General features: G+C 43.6%; 1 protein-coding gene across 2 annotated transcripts in view; it reads right to left on the reverse strand.

The window, feature by feature from the left end:
* LOC124615796 (dystrophin-related protein 2-like) overlaps positions 1–16,765 on the reverse strand; it is a 103,719-nt gene that overhangs the window by 42,094 nt on the left and 44,860 nt on the right. Inside the window, exons 7-10 of one of the 2 annotated variants that reach the window (XM_047143925.1) lie at positions 16,503–16,624; positions 16,229–16,411; positions 16,018–16,132; positions 2,640–3,201 (exon numbers count right to left, since the gene is read on the reverse strand). In XM_047143925.1, coding sequence (XP_046999881.1) covers positions 2,640–3,201; positions 16,018–16,132; positions 16,229–16,411; positions 16,503–16,624 — 982 coding nt within the window. Of the gene's footprint in view, positions 1–2,639; positions 3,202–16,017; positions 16,133–16,228; positions 16,415–16,502; positions 16,625–16,765 lie in introns of both variants that reach the window. The other variant, XM_047143924.1, reaches the window with a different exon arrangement.

Below are 16,765 nucleotides of genomic sequence, written 5' to 3' on the forward strand. Positions count from 1 at the left end.
GTAGGTGGAAGAAATCAGCTATGACTTTTTCAGAGGAACCACATCTTGCATTTCTCTTAATCAGTAGTCACTCCAGTAGTGAGCAGAGATGTCATGGGCAACCTGGAGTTCAGAGGGGAACTGAACACAGCAATGGGTGTGCTGGATCACCGTTCAGCCAAGCCTGCTTGGTCGACAGCCCCATCTGGCCCCCCACCTATGACGACTGGAGACCCTGGTGTGGTAGACCGCCATTCAGAGGAGCTTGCTCATCCGATTGCCTCTCTGACCCGCCGCCTAGAATGACCTGGCCACCGTCCGTGGACTACGATATGGATGAAGATGACATGATAGTGCACAATGCACCCACTATGTCATTCCCGGCCGCCGAGAGGACGCCAAGCGAGGCCAGTGTGCAGCCTTGCCTGAATGGCGAGCACCACAAACGGCCAATCACCGCAGCGCCAACTGTCATCAAAAAGGCACCCCAGAAGAAGAGGCAGCTCGGTGTGCGGCCAAACCCAGGAAGATGCCTTCCCCCCCACCCATGGCTACTGGTAACTGTTACGACGCGATAGACGAGCAGTCGGAGGAGCCAGCAGCACCCAAGCAGACCGAGACCACGGCCGCTGCCCATGGTGGTGGTGGTGGTGGTTAGTGTTTAACGTCCCGCCGACAACGAGGTCATTAGAGACGGAGCGCAAGCTCGGGTTAGGGAAGGAAATCGGCCGCGCCCTTTCAAAGGAACCATCCCGGCATTTGCCTGAAACGATTTAGGGAAATCACGGAAAACCTAAATCAGGATGGCCGGAGATGGGATTGAACCGTCGTCCTCCCGAATGCGAGTCCAGTGTGCTAACCACCGCTGCCCATGCTGGGCACTCGAAAGAAGAAGCAACTGTCTCCCGTTCAGACATTACCACCGGACGGTCGCAGTGGCGGCTGCCTACCGTAGTCACTGAGGTGACCAAAGGCTTTAAAGGTTTCCTGCAGCTTATGAAGCAGCGGATGACTGCAGAATTCACAGTGCAAGCTGTAGCAGGGAACCTTGTGCGACTGCAAGTCGCAAACACAGAAGACTTCATCAAGGTGACGAGCGAGGTGTCAAACCAGGGCTTGCACTGGTACACACACGCTACCATCCCTGAAAGGTTACTGAAGATCATCGTCAAGGGTTTCCCCAAGAAGGTGGAACCACAACTCCTGAAAGACGAGATGGCATGGCTTGACTTTGGCGTGCGCAATGTGACACGCGTCAAGCCCCCAGTCACACACAAGGAGTTGCCTTCTCTGCTGGTGATCATGACTGACACCCCAGTGAAACAGGCGGCTCTACCAGCTGCAACGGGTGACCAACACTAAGGTCACTGTTGAAAACCTAAAGCAGAAGAGGAGCATAGTGCAGTGCTTCCGTTACAAAGGGATGGGCCACGTGGCTCGCCACTGCTCCTTTCCTGAGGCGTGTATGAAGTGCGTAGGCGACCATGCAGGCAGAAACTGTCCAATACCAAGGACGCACAAGCCCAAGTGTGCAAAGTCTGGTGGCCCACATGTGGCGAGTTACTGCAGCTGTGAAGTTATCAAGGCTGCTGTTGCTCGCCAACATGAGCAGCAGACACAGAAGACTGCCAACCGCTCCCTCCACCATCCGCACCCAGACACACAGGCAGTGAGGCAGCCGACAAACACAAGGTCAACACCAATGCTGCCACCTCCGCCTCCACTGAAGGGGGCAACGGAAGACATGCTCGAGAGGGTGCACCTGAAGATCTGCACTTCGATCCCCCCAGGGCAGAAACACGCAAGGAGGAAGCCTCATCAATGGGAGACAACAGAAGTGGCAACACACCAGCAGCCACTGGCAATCAAGTTGCACCCAGCCACAGCAGTCGTCTCTACACACTCTGCAGTAATCAAAAACGTCTCACACCTGGCCGAAACACTGCAGAGTTGCAGAGGCAGTGATAACCACCATGCCGGCAACTGCCCAGCAGCCGTTGCAGTAGAGCACTACGTACGCCGTCTGCACAGAGAACAGCAAGACCGGCCTGTCATGGGCCGCCACAGCTGACTGCAAAGCAGACAGCAAAGATGAAAACTTGAGAAGGGAAAACACTGAAAAGACAAGAAGCAAGCATCACCGCTACATAATCACAGAAGATTTGGAAGTAAAGTAGGAGCAGCCTACTAGGACTCCGCCTACCCAGGGGTTGAGGAGCCCCTGATGAAACCCGGTCGTCGTCTTAATCAGTTGTACAATTCGTGGAAATCTACATCTGGATGGCCCGATGAGGATGTGAACTCTCGTCTCTGTTTCCCTCCCCCCCTCTCTCTATTTATCTCTCTTGTTTTAAATGCACCATCTCACCCGATCTCCACATCCTATGGTGCTTTACCACAGCTCACTTCAATGCCTTTGCTTATCTTATCTTGTGTCAAGACATAATCTGTGTCAGTAATTTATTAAACAAATTTAGTTTGTTTGCTGTGCATGTAATTCATTACTGTGATGTGCTGTTCCAAACACATTAGCTTGTCCCTAGGCACATGAAACAAGCCTCCAACAGTTATCAACTTAATGAACACAGATTTTTAAACTTCTCAGTAACTTAAGTGCCAATAAAATAGTGTGAGAAAGTAAACACTTCTGTAATACATACCATCAAAATGGAAGTTTAATGAAAGAACCTTCTGAAGTCTCTCCACAATTTCATCAATGCAGGAGGGTGTTTGTTTACATTTTTCATGTAAACTATGTACATTCTGTATCGTCTCTTCCCTAAAATCACCTGTATTTGTTACACTGTATGTACAGTTTGTTATTGGTGCACACTGCAGTGACAGCACCCGTGGACTGTTCAACCAAGAAGACAGTTCACTAGATGTCAAGAGGTCGCCTTCGACACTACAGTCATCCAGTACCCTAGTATTCTTTGAGTATGTACAGTTATTCGGCACACGAGGACGACATGTCACCGATGTTAGATTTGACAACTCATCTTGACGGCAATCTTCAGATAAATCAGAGAAATGGAAGTTTATTTTCTTTAACTCATTGTTGAAATCACTATCTTGCTTTACAATTGGGCTGAGATTGGCAATGCTTGGTTGTGATGATGTAAACACATTACAGAATCGATGCTGAGTTGGCAGAATGGGAGTGCTTTCAATACAAGCTAGTGGCCGGCGAACATTCGAAGACTGTATGTAAGAGATGTATTCCTGTAGGTAGAGAAAAAATGTATATCAAGCTTTGTATTCTAACACACAAAAACTGTCAATTTGTTTTTGAGGTGTCACAAATCAATGACTGGTGTAGCAAAAGTTTCATGCAATACTCGATAAAAATTACACAATACACCAATAATATACAAGAAATAAATTTAAAAGTTTATAAAATTGCTTATTTGTTTAGAGATAAATATACTGGTTAAATTTCTGTGTATGTTGCAAACACAAAAATAGTGCGGAACCCTTACAACGTTCTTATAAGTAAGGAAACAGGCATCCAAAAAATAAATGGAACTTCTGTTGAAAGTTGTGCCTTCAGCAGTAAATGCAACTATTGGTGCTGACACAAAAATTAACAAAATTTATGAAGACATAGTCCAAAATAGAGAACTTTTTCTGGTCATGACAAATAGAATTCTAGGAAAGTAGAATGATCCCGGGTGCTTGTATGAAGCCAGTTTTTGTACTACTCCATGAAAACGTAATAGCCCTTTAAAATTCAAGACCTTTCATCTTTTTCTCCTCTTTGCTCCATGACAAGTGGGTTCCCTGCATCCTGGAGTCTGACTGATGTGACTCTCTCCTCGAGCTTCTGAAACCCTTGATGAAGGAACTAACAGCCCAAAAACTAGGAACACAATATTTCTACTTTTATTAAGTCTATAGGCAGTACTGAAATTTTGACTCCTGGTGATAATTATTAGTCAGCCATATCATCTTCTAGTAATTTCACAGATTTCGTCAGGTGAATTTGCCTTTTTTTATACATAAAATAATTATTAAATTGTAATCCCATGAATTTAACACAGTCAACATCTTCTATCTGCAACTGCTCACACTTTATATGAATGTTGGGTAGAAATCTTTAGTAGGTTCTGAACAGCACAAAGTGAGTCTTTTCAAAGCCTAATGAGAAAGAATTGGCAATAAGCCATACATTAATAAAAAAAAACAGTCATTTTGAAGACTTTTATATGCTATCATATATAATTTTGTATCACCTGCAATGCGATCTTAGAATATGGCAATGTTAATGATGAAAAGGGACTAAGATGGAACCTTGTGGACTGCCAAATGCTGTTACTTTTCAGTTGAATGATGTCTGCTAACTTAAACTATGACTCTTTGGCGCTGACACGCTATGCTGCTGATTAGAAAGGTGCACAATGACATAAAAACATCAGTAAAACAAGATGTAGGACATGCACAGGTCAAGGTAGAGCTGCAATGAGTCCGTCATGGTGACTTTCTCAATAAATGCATCAGTATGATTGTTGCTTATGACGTCTACACAGACCAGTGACCAGACGAGTACCACTAAGGGTCCTGCTCTTTGGAGGTCGAATGGAAGACTGTGATTGGCACTGAATAATGAATGACTCAAGAGAATGGCTGCCAATCACGTTTACCATGGCGACTGCAGCATGCACAGTAATGGATGTCTCCCCACCAGGCAGGGGCATCAGATGTGAGGCACTGCTGTGGCCTCCAGTGCCCTTGTGACAGCCAGCATGTTAAACTACTGAAAGAATAAATGCATATCAATATATTTTTGGCAAGTTGTTTTCTTTAAATGTATCAGAGTTATGAGTATGGCTACTAAAACTGCCATGTAGTAACCTGAATATTAAAATTTTTATCAATAAATGCTTAGCCAACTTTCTCATTGTCCTTCAAACAAATGTTATATCCACTGAAAGTCATGGGACAGCGATAGGCACATATACTTATGGCAGTAGTATCACATACATAAGGTATAAAATGGGAATGCATTGGCAGAGCCATCATTGTTGGAGCTAGACGCGTGGGGCATTCCATTTCGGAAATCGTTAGGGAATTCAATATTCCAAGATTAACAGTGTGCCGAGAATACCAAATTTCATGCATTACCTTTCACCTCGGACAATGGAGTGGCCTATGGCCTTCACTTAAGGACAGAGAGCAGCAATGTTTGCATAGAGTTGTCAGTGCTAACAGACAAGCCACACTGCATGAAACAACCACAGAAATCACTGTGGGATGTATGACAAACGTATCATTTAGGACAATGCAGTGAAATCTGGTGTTAAAGTGCTTTGGCAGCAGACAACCAATGTGAAGGCCTTTGCTAACAGCATGACAGTGCCTGCAGCATCTCTCCTCGGCTCATGACCATTTTGGTTGGAACCTTGATGACCGGAAAACTGTAGCCTTGTCAGATGAATTCCAGTTTCAATTGGTAAGAGCTGATGGTTGGGTTTGAGTGTGGCAGAAACCCCACAAAATCATTGGCCCAAGTTGTCAACAAGGCACTGTGCAAGCTGGTGGTGGTTCCATAATGGTGTGGGCTGTGTTTACACATAATAGACTGGGTCCTCTAGGCCAATTGCTACTCGGAGACCATTTGCAGTCATTCATGGACTCCATGTTCCTAAACAATGATGGAATTTTTATGGATGACAATGCACTATGTTGCCAGCCTACAATTGTTTGCGATTAGTTTGAAGAACATTGTGGACAATTTGAGTGAACGAGTTGGCCACCCAGACTGTCCGACATTAATTCCATCAAACATCTATGGAACGTAATCAAAAGGTCTGTTTGTGCACAAAATCCTGCACTGGCAACACTTTCACAATTATGGGCAGCTATGGAGGCAGCATGACTCAATATTTCAGCAGGGGACTTTCAAAGATTACCATAAAAGACAAATGATAGATATGGTTCTATGATAGCAGCAATAATGTTTAAGGCAGTTGTAAAGAGATCAGCTTTCAGGACTGCAGCCTTGGGAACTCTGTTATCTTGTAAACACTGATTACTAACATTCTAGCCTGAAAGTGCCAATGCTGTTAAGATATTCTTAATAGAAGAGGGTACATTGCCTAAAGCCTCCACACAGTCATGATGTGGTGTCATCACACTATATAGTACGTCCTTTCGTAAAATGAAGACTTGTCAGGTGCAAAAAATGTACAAGTATCCCTTGACAGCAGTCTCCAATCATCTGTGGATGTAGAACATCAAAACGCACAATGAAATGGTGAAAACTAAGTTCTCGTTTCCAGATATTAATCAATACTATGACTGATGATCCAGTCCACGAGTTTGCATGGCATTATCATTAAACTGGCAGATCTGTAGCTGTCAGCACTGTAAGGGTTTATAACAGATTTCAATGACATGTTCTGTTTATTGGGTAGGGAAATTTCCTCCTGCCAAATTGTACGAAAAGACAATCAGGATACAATGCAAGCTTTTGAGCTCAGTATTTGAATCGATATTAATTTTTGTTCTGTTGGTATTAGAATGTGGCCTATGTTAAACAGCTATCAAGTTTGGAGTTACTATCTGGGTCTTTATAACTCTGATCATCTCTACAGCATTAGGAGACCAAACAGAAACACGCCCTAGAGCATGACCTCAGCATTAGGAGACCAAACAGAAATATGCCCTAGAGCATGGCTTAACACGCACTGAACACAAATTTACAAGGATCATTAAGATGCTTTGCTATGGTCAGTAATGTAGTGAAGCACTTTACTGTGTATGGTTCAGTTCCCGGGTGAGCTACCTTTGCAATGTGGTAGCACATTCCTAGTTTGTAATAGCACCATTATGAGTAAGGATGGTTCGAAGTCCACATTTTTTGTTCAGTTTTGTCATTAGAATTGGTATGAAACTCCTTGATAAAACGTTCTGAGCATTTCAGATGGGAAACAATGCCCATTTGCATGTAACATTATTGTTCATACGTATGCATCTGCCACTGAAGAAATGTATTGTTCCCAACACTCCCCTTACATTGATTCGATTAAATAATGCCTTTCCTGGCTTTTATCCCATACCATTGTGGGGTCAGGAGGTTTAATTATTGGATTTGGCAATGTTTGTGTTAGAGGATGGCTGGACGCCCTTCCTGTCAAAACCTCCCGTCGCCCCCTCTCCTCCCCTCTCCATCCCTCTCCCGGTGGAATATGTATACCCCTGGGTACTAGCCCAGTATTAATCTAGTTGAACATAACAAACAATCTAAAAAACACTTCCAGCCTGACTGGCACACCGACCCTAATTGTTAATCCACTTGATGGATTAGGACCGGATCTGCCACACTACTCAAATCACATAAGTGGCATGCTACCACAGGCAGCTATCCAGGCAGGTCTCTGTTTTGCAGCTGTAAATGCTCTTTATCTATTTCTGATGGCCTCAGTTATTTATTGAGGCCACTATGGAACAGATTTACGTTGACATGGCCTGGGAGAGTAACATATTGCATTGTGCAGCTTAGGAAAACACAATGGCTGCTTCTTGCATTATTTCATCAATGTCCTTTTCTTGGAATATCATGTCGTAGGCTTCAGATGAGTATGCATCCCAACTTGCCCTTTATACGGACCATTGCAGTAGAGCATCAGGGATCTAGAATGTGGTACTGATAAAATGACTGGATAATAGTCATTGTCACACTGGTCATTGTGGACATGGCTTTGCATTACTGGTGCAAGACTTGGGCCACAGGGTGTTAAACTGATTGTATGGGTGACACTAAAATGTGTTGGATTTCCTGCATTCATCTGAGAAAGGTTAAAATCCAAGAGCAGATATTGTATTAGTTGACATCTGCTATTTGTCTTGTGAGTATTCAAATCACACAGTAGCATCAAGGGAGGGGCAACTGATGTAATAGATATTACGTCACCTGGATTGCAAAGCTTATAATAATAATAATAATAATAATAATAATAAACAACAACAATTTCATGAGTCACACTGGCTAATGCAACAGTCAAAAAATACATGGACCCACCAGGATTTGATTCCACTACCTCTCAGTTTCCAGACATGCAATTTATTGCTAGACCACTAGACCCATCTGAGGCATTGAGTGTGGTGTTCAGTAGTTCCTGAACAGAGGAAGTGGGCAATGGAACAATGTGGAAACACTCACTGAAGACATCCGTGTGTTAGTTTGATTGTTATTTAAAGTGTTGTAGTTTCAGATTATAGGGAAGTGAACAGCCAATAACTGATTCTTGTAGTGTCACCTGTGATGGAGAAGAGGGACGTGAACTGCTCGAGTTCAGCCAGGTACTGTAGTTCCACTGTAAGATCACTAAAAGAGGGGTAGCTGAGGCAGTCAAAATGAAAGGTAGTTTTGTTAAGACAGTCTTTGTTTCCTGTAGAACAAATCCATATTACAGGTTTTTTTATTGTTGAGGTAGATTCAAGGTAAAACAACATTGTGGAAGTAGTTTTTGGTTTGGTCGCAGACAGGCAAAATTAAAAGACTACTAAACACAGGCTTTCGACCAGAACACCTTCTTCCAAAATAGACGACATACATACAAACACACATTCACGCAAAAGCAGCTCACACAGACATGACCACTGTCTCTGGCTGCCGGAGCCAGACTACAAGCAACTGTGCATGATGGGAGAAGCAGTCTGAGTGGTGGGGGTAGCAGCATTGGGGAAGGGAAGGAAGAGCAGGGTACAGGTGTGACACAATAAAGTGCTCTTTGTGGAAGCATACAGGGAGAAGGTGGAAAGAGGGTAGGGCACCTAGGTGGAGTCGGGATCTTAGATGGTGGAGGTGGGGGACGGAAACGGAGGGAAGTAAAAAGACTGTGGGTGCACTTGTGGAATAGAAGGTTGTGGAGTAGGAACAGAGAAGGGGATAGGTGGATGAAGGACAATGACTAACGAAGATTGGGGGCGGGAGGGTTACGAGAAAGTAGGATATATTGCAGGGAGAGATCCCACCTGCACAGTTCAGAATAGATGGTTTTGGTAGGAAGGATCCAGATGGTACAGGCTGTGAAGCAGTCATTAAAACAAAGAATGTTGTGTTGGGCAGTGTGCTCAGCAACTGGGTGGGCCAGCTGTTTCTTGGCCACAGTTTGTTGTTCGTTGGTGGCCATTCATGTGGACAGACAGCTAGTTGGTTGGCATGCCCATGCAGAATGAAGCGCAGTAGTTGCAGCTTAGCTTGTAGATCACATGATTGGTTTCACAGGTAGCACTGCCTTTAAAGGGATAGGTGATTCTTATGACCCCACTGGAGTAGGCGGCGGTGGGAGGATGTATGGGACAGGTCTTGCATTTAGGTCTATTACAGGGATATGAGATGTGAGGCAAGGAGTTGGGAGCAGCGGTTGTATAGGATGAGGATGAGGATACTGTGTAGGTTTAGTGGGTGGTGGAATACTGCTGTGGGAGGTGTGAGGAGGATAGTGGGTAGCACACTCCTAATTTCAGGGCACGGTGAGATGTAGTCGAAACCCTGGTGGGAAATGTGATTCAGTTGCTCCAGTCGTTGGTGGTAATGAGTCACAAAGGGAATACTCCTCTGTGGCTGGATGGTGGGACTTTGGGAGACGGTAGGTGACGAGAGATAAGCCACAGGAGATCTGTTTCTGTACAAAGTTAGGAAGGTAATTATGGTCTGTGAAGACCACATTTCAAGAGGGCTGCTTGTCACTGCAGATGTGATGGCTATGGGTGGCTAGGCTGTATGGAAGGGTATGGAATGGGTGGCAGCTGTCAAAGTGGAGGTATTGCTGGTTTGATTGCATGGAGGTTGTGATGTAGCCATCTTTGAGGTCAAGATCAACATTGAGGAAGGTGGCTTCTTGGGTTGAGGAGGACCGGGAGAAGGTGTTGAGGTTTTGGAGGAATGTGTATAGGATGTTCTCACCCTCAATCCAGATCATGAATATGTCATGAGTAAATCTGAACATGATTAGGGGTTTGGGATTGTGGGTTATTGGGAAGGATTCCTCTAGAAGGCCCATAAATAGGTTGGTATAGGCTAGCACAATGCAGACGGGTCTCCATTGCCGTACCCCAGATTTGTTTGTAGATGATGCCTTCAAAGCAGAAGTAACTGTAGGTGAGGACATAGTTGATCATGGCGACCAGGAAGGAGGCTGTAGATTTGGAATCTGTAGTGCATTGGGAAAGATAGTATTCAGTAACAGCTAGGCCATGAGGATTAGGGATGATCATGTTAAGGGATGTGGCATCAATAGTGATGTGCAAGGCACTGTGCAGTAAAGGAACAGGTACCGTGGAGAGTCTGTGGAGGAAATGGTTGGTATTTTTTATATAACAGTGTAGGTTACTGGTGATAGGTAGCAGGTGTTGGTCTACAAGAGTAGAGATTTTCTGTTGGGGCGCAGTAACTGGCAACATTGGGGTGTCCTGTGTAGTTGGGTTTCTGCACTTTAGGAAGCACATAGAAGTGCGGGAAGTGGTAGGGGTGAGGAGAGAGGTTGAGTCTTGGGAGAGGTTCTGGGATGGGTCTAAGGATTTGGGGAGAGACTGGAGATCCCGCTGGATTTCTGAAACTGTCACTGTGGTAGGGTTTGAAGGTGGATGAGCCTAATAGCTGGTGGAGTCCTTCTGTCAGGTAATCCCTGCAGTTCAAGACAACAGTGGTGGAGCCTTTGCCAGCAGGTAGGATAATAAGGTTGAGATTAGATTTTTGGTGGTGGATTGCTGTTCTTGTATGTAGTCTGTTTTGGAAGGCCTGGCTGAAAGCTTACGCATTTAGTATCTTTTTGTTGTGCCTGTCTGTGACTCACATCTCTGTTGTATGGTGAGTAGCAATCTATCCTTTTCAGAATATTGTCATTATTCCATTCTGGCTTTTCCATTGTTTGATTTTGCTTACAGGCTTTTCTTCCATCCTATAACCCAATGCTGGTTTCCTTTGTTACTATCTTTTAATGCTACCATACTCACAGTGCCCATCCTTTTCTTTCTCTGCTTTCCTGTGTTCCACATGTCACCTTCCAAAGTGCTCTGCATGCCCTTAGTTACGAACCATACTGTACCAACTGACTTGTCTGCGCACAACACATGGTACAAGTTGGTGCTGATTGTTGGTGCAACATCTCATGACCCACTTTACTCTTGCCATTATCATTAATGCTAGACCTTCAAATTGGTCACTCTCCCTGCATAACTCTCACAAGTTTTTGCATGTTATTTTCTGTTCTTTCCCGTGCCACACGAACTTGTACCTCATCCTACCAACCCCTATCCAAGCCCCCTTTCTCATTGCAGTCCACATATACTTATTTGGCCTGACCTGACACATCTGCTTTCCTCCTTTTTCATACATATTCATCTATGGACTGGTAACCCACATTACAAACTTTTTATTTATTTTTAACTTCGATTTCATGTTTTTTTATGTCGATTTCAGTGCGTTTTCGCCTTTCCATATTGTCCCATTTCCTCAGGTTTCATCTTGTTGACCCCTTACTTCATTCACGCCATCCTATTTGTAATTTTTTTCCATGTATTTTCGTGTATTTTTGAAAATTAAAAAAAAAATTCCTCAAAAGAATTATTTCTACATTATTTACGTATTTTTTTTCTTGCACAATGGATTCTAGCCCCTTTAATCTGTGTCAATACAAAAAGTTTCCTTATCCCTAGCCAGAACCATATCCCACATAGTGTTCCTGCATTGTTGCTTGGCTCATGGAATCCCCCAAATAGATTTACCATCAAATTACCCATCTCTGGCTGCAAACCCTCCTTCCGCAATGACCACCATCTGTTCAGATTCTGCCAGTCCTTCACCCTCACCAACACAGTCGTGAAAAGCCATTCCCTCCTTACAGTATCTCCTCTCTACCCACAAAATTCTCCTGCTGTGCAATCCCAAATTCTTGGATCCCATCTCACACACAGAAACCCATGCCCTTCAGGAACTAAAACAAGATGCACAATGAAACTTTAAAAAACTCTCCACCCTGTTCCTACTCCTGCCTTGGACCACCACTAACCGCCACCTCTACAACAGCCTCCAAATCTCCCCCACATCCCCTCACCGCTGACAAACCCTGCCTCACAGACCTCCTACATTTATGCTTTACTCAAAAACTTCCTCCCACCACCATACAGAATCAAGGACCTAAACAGACCAGAAACACAGTCATGAACCTTTTCTCTGAAAGCTTTAGCCCCACAGAAGTGTCAGTCCTTTCCAAAGGCCTGACCTTTTATGCTACTCACAAATTCAATCATGCTGGACTTGTTAATGACCTTTTCTCCTTTTCCTTGCCCCTACAGTGGAAAAACTTTTTGGCCACCAACCCTACCAATCACACTCAGGAACCAATATTGAATCCTGCCTGACTCAGTTCACTCTGACCCCAAATCAACTCCTGTTAACTTCCCAGAATTTCTTAACCTCGAACGTTGTCTCACCATCATTCCCCATGTAGAACACAAGAAAGAAGGGAAAGAAAAGGTTGGTCATTGAGTATAGTAGCATTACAAACTAGTAACAAAGGAAAACAACACTGTGTTACAGAATGGAAGAAAAGCAAAATCAAATAATGGAAAATCCAGGATGGAATAATGGCAATATTATTAGAAGGATAGATTGCTACTCACCATATAGTAAAGATGTCGAGTCACAGACAGGCACAACAGTAAGACTACTACACGCGTAAGCTTTCAGCCAGAAGGCTTTCTTCCAAAACACACTACATACAAGAACAACAATCCACCACCTACAATTTGATCTTCACTTTATTATCCTACTTGCTGATAAAGACTCCACCACTGTCATTCTGAACTGCAAGGATTACCTGGAAGAAGGTATCCACCAGCTTTTAGGCTCATCCACCTTCAAACCCTGCCACACTGACCCCATTTCCGAAATCCAGCAGGATCTCAAGGCTCTTCCCAAATCCTTAGACCCATCGGAGAACCTCTCCCCGAGTCTACCTCTCTCCCCACCCATACCACTCCCCACCCTCCTACCTTCTACATGCTTCCTAAAGTGCATAAACCCAACTACACAGGACACCCCATTGTGACCAGTTACTGTGCCGCCACAGATAATCTCTGCTCTTGTAGACCAACACCTTCTACCTATCACCAGTAACCTACGCTGCTATATAAAAAATACCAACCATTTCCTACACTGACTCTCCATGTCTCCTGTTCCTTTACCGCACGGTGCCTTGCTCATCACTATTGATGCCTCATTCCTTAATATGAACATCCCTAATCCTCATGGCCTAGCCGCTAGTGAATACTATCTTTCCCAACGCACAATAGATTCCAAATCTACAGCCTCCTTCCTGGTCACCATGACCAACTATGTCCTAACCTACATTTACTTCTGTTTGAAGGCATCACCTACAAACAAGTCTGGGGTATAGCAATGGGGACCTACTCGCATTGTACTAGCCTATGCCAACCTATTAATGGGCCATCTAGAGGAATTCTTCCCACTCACCCACAATCCCAAACCCCTACTCATGTTAAGATTCACTGACAACATATTCATGATCGGGATTGAGGGTGAGGACACCCTATCCACATTCCTCCAAATCCTCAACACCTTCTCCCCTATTTGTTTCTCCTGGTGCTCCTCAACCAAACAAACCACCTTCCTTGATGTTGGCCTTGACCTCAAAGATAGCTACATCACAATCTCCATGCAATCAAACCTATCAACCACCAGCAATACCTCCACTTTGACAGCTGCCACCCATTCCATCCCCTTCCATACAGACAAGTTACCCATAGCCATCACATTTGCAGTGACAAGCAGTCCTTCTTGAAATATACCAAGGGGTCACTAAGGTCTTCACAGACCATAATTACCTTCCTAATTTTGTACGGAGACAGATCTGTGGCTTATCTCTTGTCACCCACCATCTCCAAAAGTCCCACCATCCAGCCACAGAGGAGTATTCCTTCTGTGACACAGTACCACCGAGGACTGGAGCAACTGAATCACATTTCCCACCAAGGTTTCAACTAGCTCTCATTGTGTTCTGAAATGAGGAGTGTCCTACCCACTATCCTCCTCACCCCCACCACCAAGGTATTCCGCCGCCCACTAAACCTACACAGTATCCTCATCCATCCCTACAAAAAACTCTGCTCCCAACTCTTTGTCTCTCAGCTCATATCCCTGTAACAAACTTAGATGTGAGACCTGTCCCATACATCCTCCCATCAACACCTACTCCAGCCCAGCCAAAAACATCACCTATTATATCAAAGACAGTGCTACCTGTGAAACCTGTCATGTGATCTACAAGCTAACCTGCAACCACTGTGTTTCATTCTACGTGGGCATGATAACCAAAAACCTGTTTGTCTGCATGAACGGCCACCGACAAACTGTGGCCAAGAAACAGTTGGACCACACAGTTGTTGAGCATACTATCCAACACAATATTCTCCATTTTAATGACTGCTTCTCAGTCTTTGCCATTTGGTCCCTTCCTACCAACACTAGCAGTGTTGTGCAGGTAGAAACTCTCTCTGCAATACATCCGATGTTCTCATAACCCTCGGGGTCTCAGCCTTCGTTAGTCACTGTCCTCCACCCACCTATCCCATTCCCTGTTCCACTCCACAGCCTTCTATTCCACAAGCACATCCACGGTCTTTTTACTTCATCTACATCTACATAGATACTCCATAAGCCACTGTATGGTGCATGTCAGAGGGTACCCTCTATCACTACTAGTCATTTCCTTTCCTGTCCCACTCCCAAACAGAAGAAGGGATAAACAACTGTCTATGCACCTCCATACGAGTTCCAATTTCTCATACCTTGTCTTCACAGTCCTTACACGCACTGTATGTTGATGGCAGTAGAATCATTTGGCAGACAGCTTCAACTGCTGGTTCTCTATATTTTCTCAATAGTGTTTTTCGAAAATAATGTCGTCTTCCCTCCAGCGGGTCCCATTTGAGCTCCTGAAACACCTCCATAACACTTAAGTGCTGTTCGAATCTACTGGTACAAATCTAGCAGACCACCTCTGAACTGCTTCAATCTGATTTGGCAGGGGTATCAAACACTTGAGCAGCACTCAAGAATGGGTCACACTAGTGCACTATATGCGGTCTCCTTTACAAGTGGACCACTCTTTCCTAAAATTCTCCTGATAAAAAGAAGTTGACCATTCGCCTTCTCTACTACAGTTCTCACACGCACATTCCATTTCTTATCGTTCTGCAACATTACACACAGATATTTAAACAATGTGACTGTGTCAATCAGGACACTAGCAATAATGTAGCCAAATATTACAGGTTTGTTCTTCTTACTCATCAGCATCAGCTTATATTTTTTCCACATTTAGAGCTAGCTGTCATTCGTCACTCCAACTACTACCATCCTTTTCCACGCCCACCGCCCCTCCCCACACCCCTGCCCCTACTGTCCAATCTCCTGACTGCATCTTGCTGCCCTACTCACTCACCAATTCATCCCTGCCACTCTCACAAACAGCATTTTACTTTCCCCAACCCATACACAGCTCTCCCTCCCTCTTCCACCCCAGCTGCCCCCACCATCCAGATTGATTCTCCCATTACGTGCAGTTGCTTGCAGTATGGCCCTGGTGGCCACAGCAGTGGTCATATGTGTGTGAGCTGCTTTTACATGGATGTGAGTATGAATGTTGTCTGTTTTAGAAGAAGGCCTTCTAGACATAAGCTTACATGTTTAGTAGTCTTTTTGTTGTGCCTCTCTGTGACTCAACATATCCACTATATGGTTAAAATAATAATAATAATAATAATAATAATAATAATAATAATATCCTTTCTGTCCCAACTACAGTGAAAGAGATACTGAGTATTTGTAATTAATGATTTTATATTTATTCAACAGTTTTATATGCACTATATGTTAATTTCTGCTCAATATGAAGCAAATGGCTATTTTTAAATTAATGTTTCATGTTTACAATAATCATAAGGCATTTATATTATGAAGATTTAAAATATGTAGTATCGTCCTCTGTAGATTAATTTTAATTAACAAACCATTAGAATTTTGAGCCTGTATATCTGCGAATTAAGCCACATTTGATGCTCTTGTAGACATGTTGTGAATTCCTTTTGGTTGTATATTTTTTTCTCCTTCTCTCTCTCCATTTTCCTGCAAAAAAGAATGGTGTCATTTATTTAGATTACTCAAATATCACGAGAATTATGATTCCATATCATTACACATCTATAAGTTGAATTGACAAACCTTTCTTGCTCTTCAAGATTCTGTATAATATTCTGTAGCTCCTTTTGGGGATGCAGTTGCTGCATAAATCTTGAGCTACTGAATGTCTGTCTAGACAAATTAATGTCATCAAGGACATAGACTGAATTTCCAGCTCTAGAATAGCTGTGATGGAATCTTGTTATTGTACCATTCTTCAAATCACTACTGGAAATATGACACTAATATAATAATCTGTGATCTTAAAATTATGAACTTTGTGGATTATATCATTAATGGCCAGCTGCATACTTACCTAGCCTGCATGTCTGAGCTAACAGATTCAGAAGACTCATTAGTTAAATATTTTGATGAACCCTTGTGAATCCGGTTTCTCAGCATTTTTAGAAAGGCAGTAGCTGCCTCTTTTGGAGTTATCTAATAGGGGGGAAAAATTACAAATCCTCCCATCAGTGATAATAACTTTTCAAAATGCCTCTGGCATACAAGTAATGGACTCTACATAATTTCTACAACAAAGACACAACAGATTCATTGAGATCAATTTAAAACCAATAA

This window comes from Schistocerca americana, chromosome 5 (genome assembly GCF_021461395.2).
Source record: "Schistocerca americana isolate TAMUIC-IGC-003095 chromosome 5, iqSchAmer2.1, whole genome shotgun sequence".
Taxonomy (NCBI): Eukaryota; Metazoa; Arthropoda; class Insecta; order Orthoptera; family Acrididae; genus Schistocerca; species Schistocerca americana.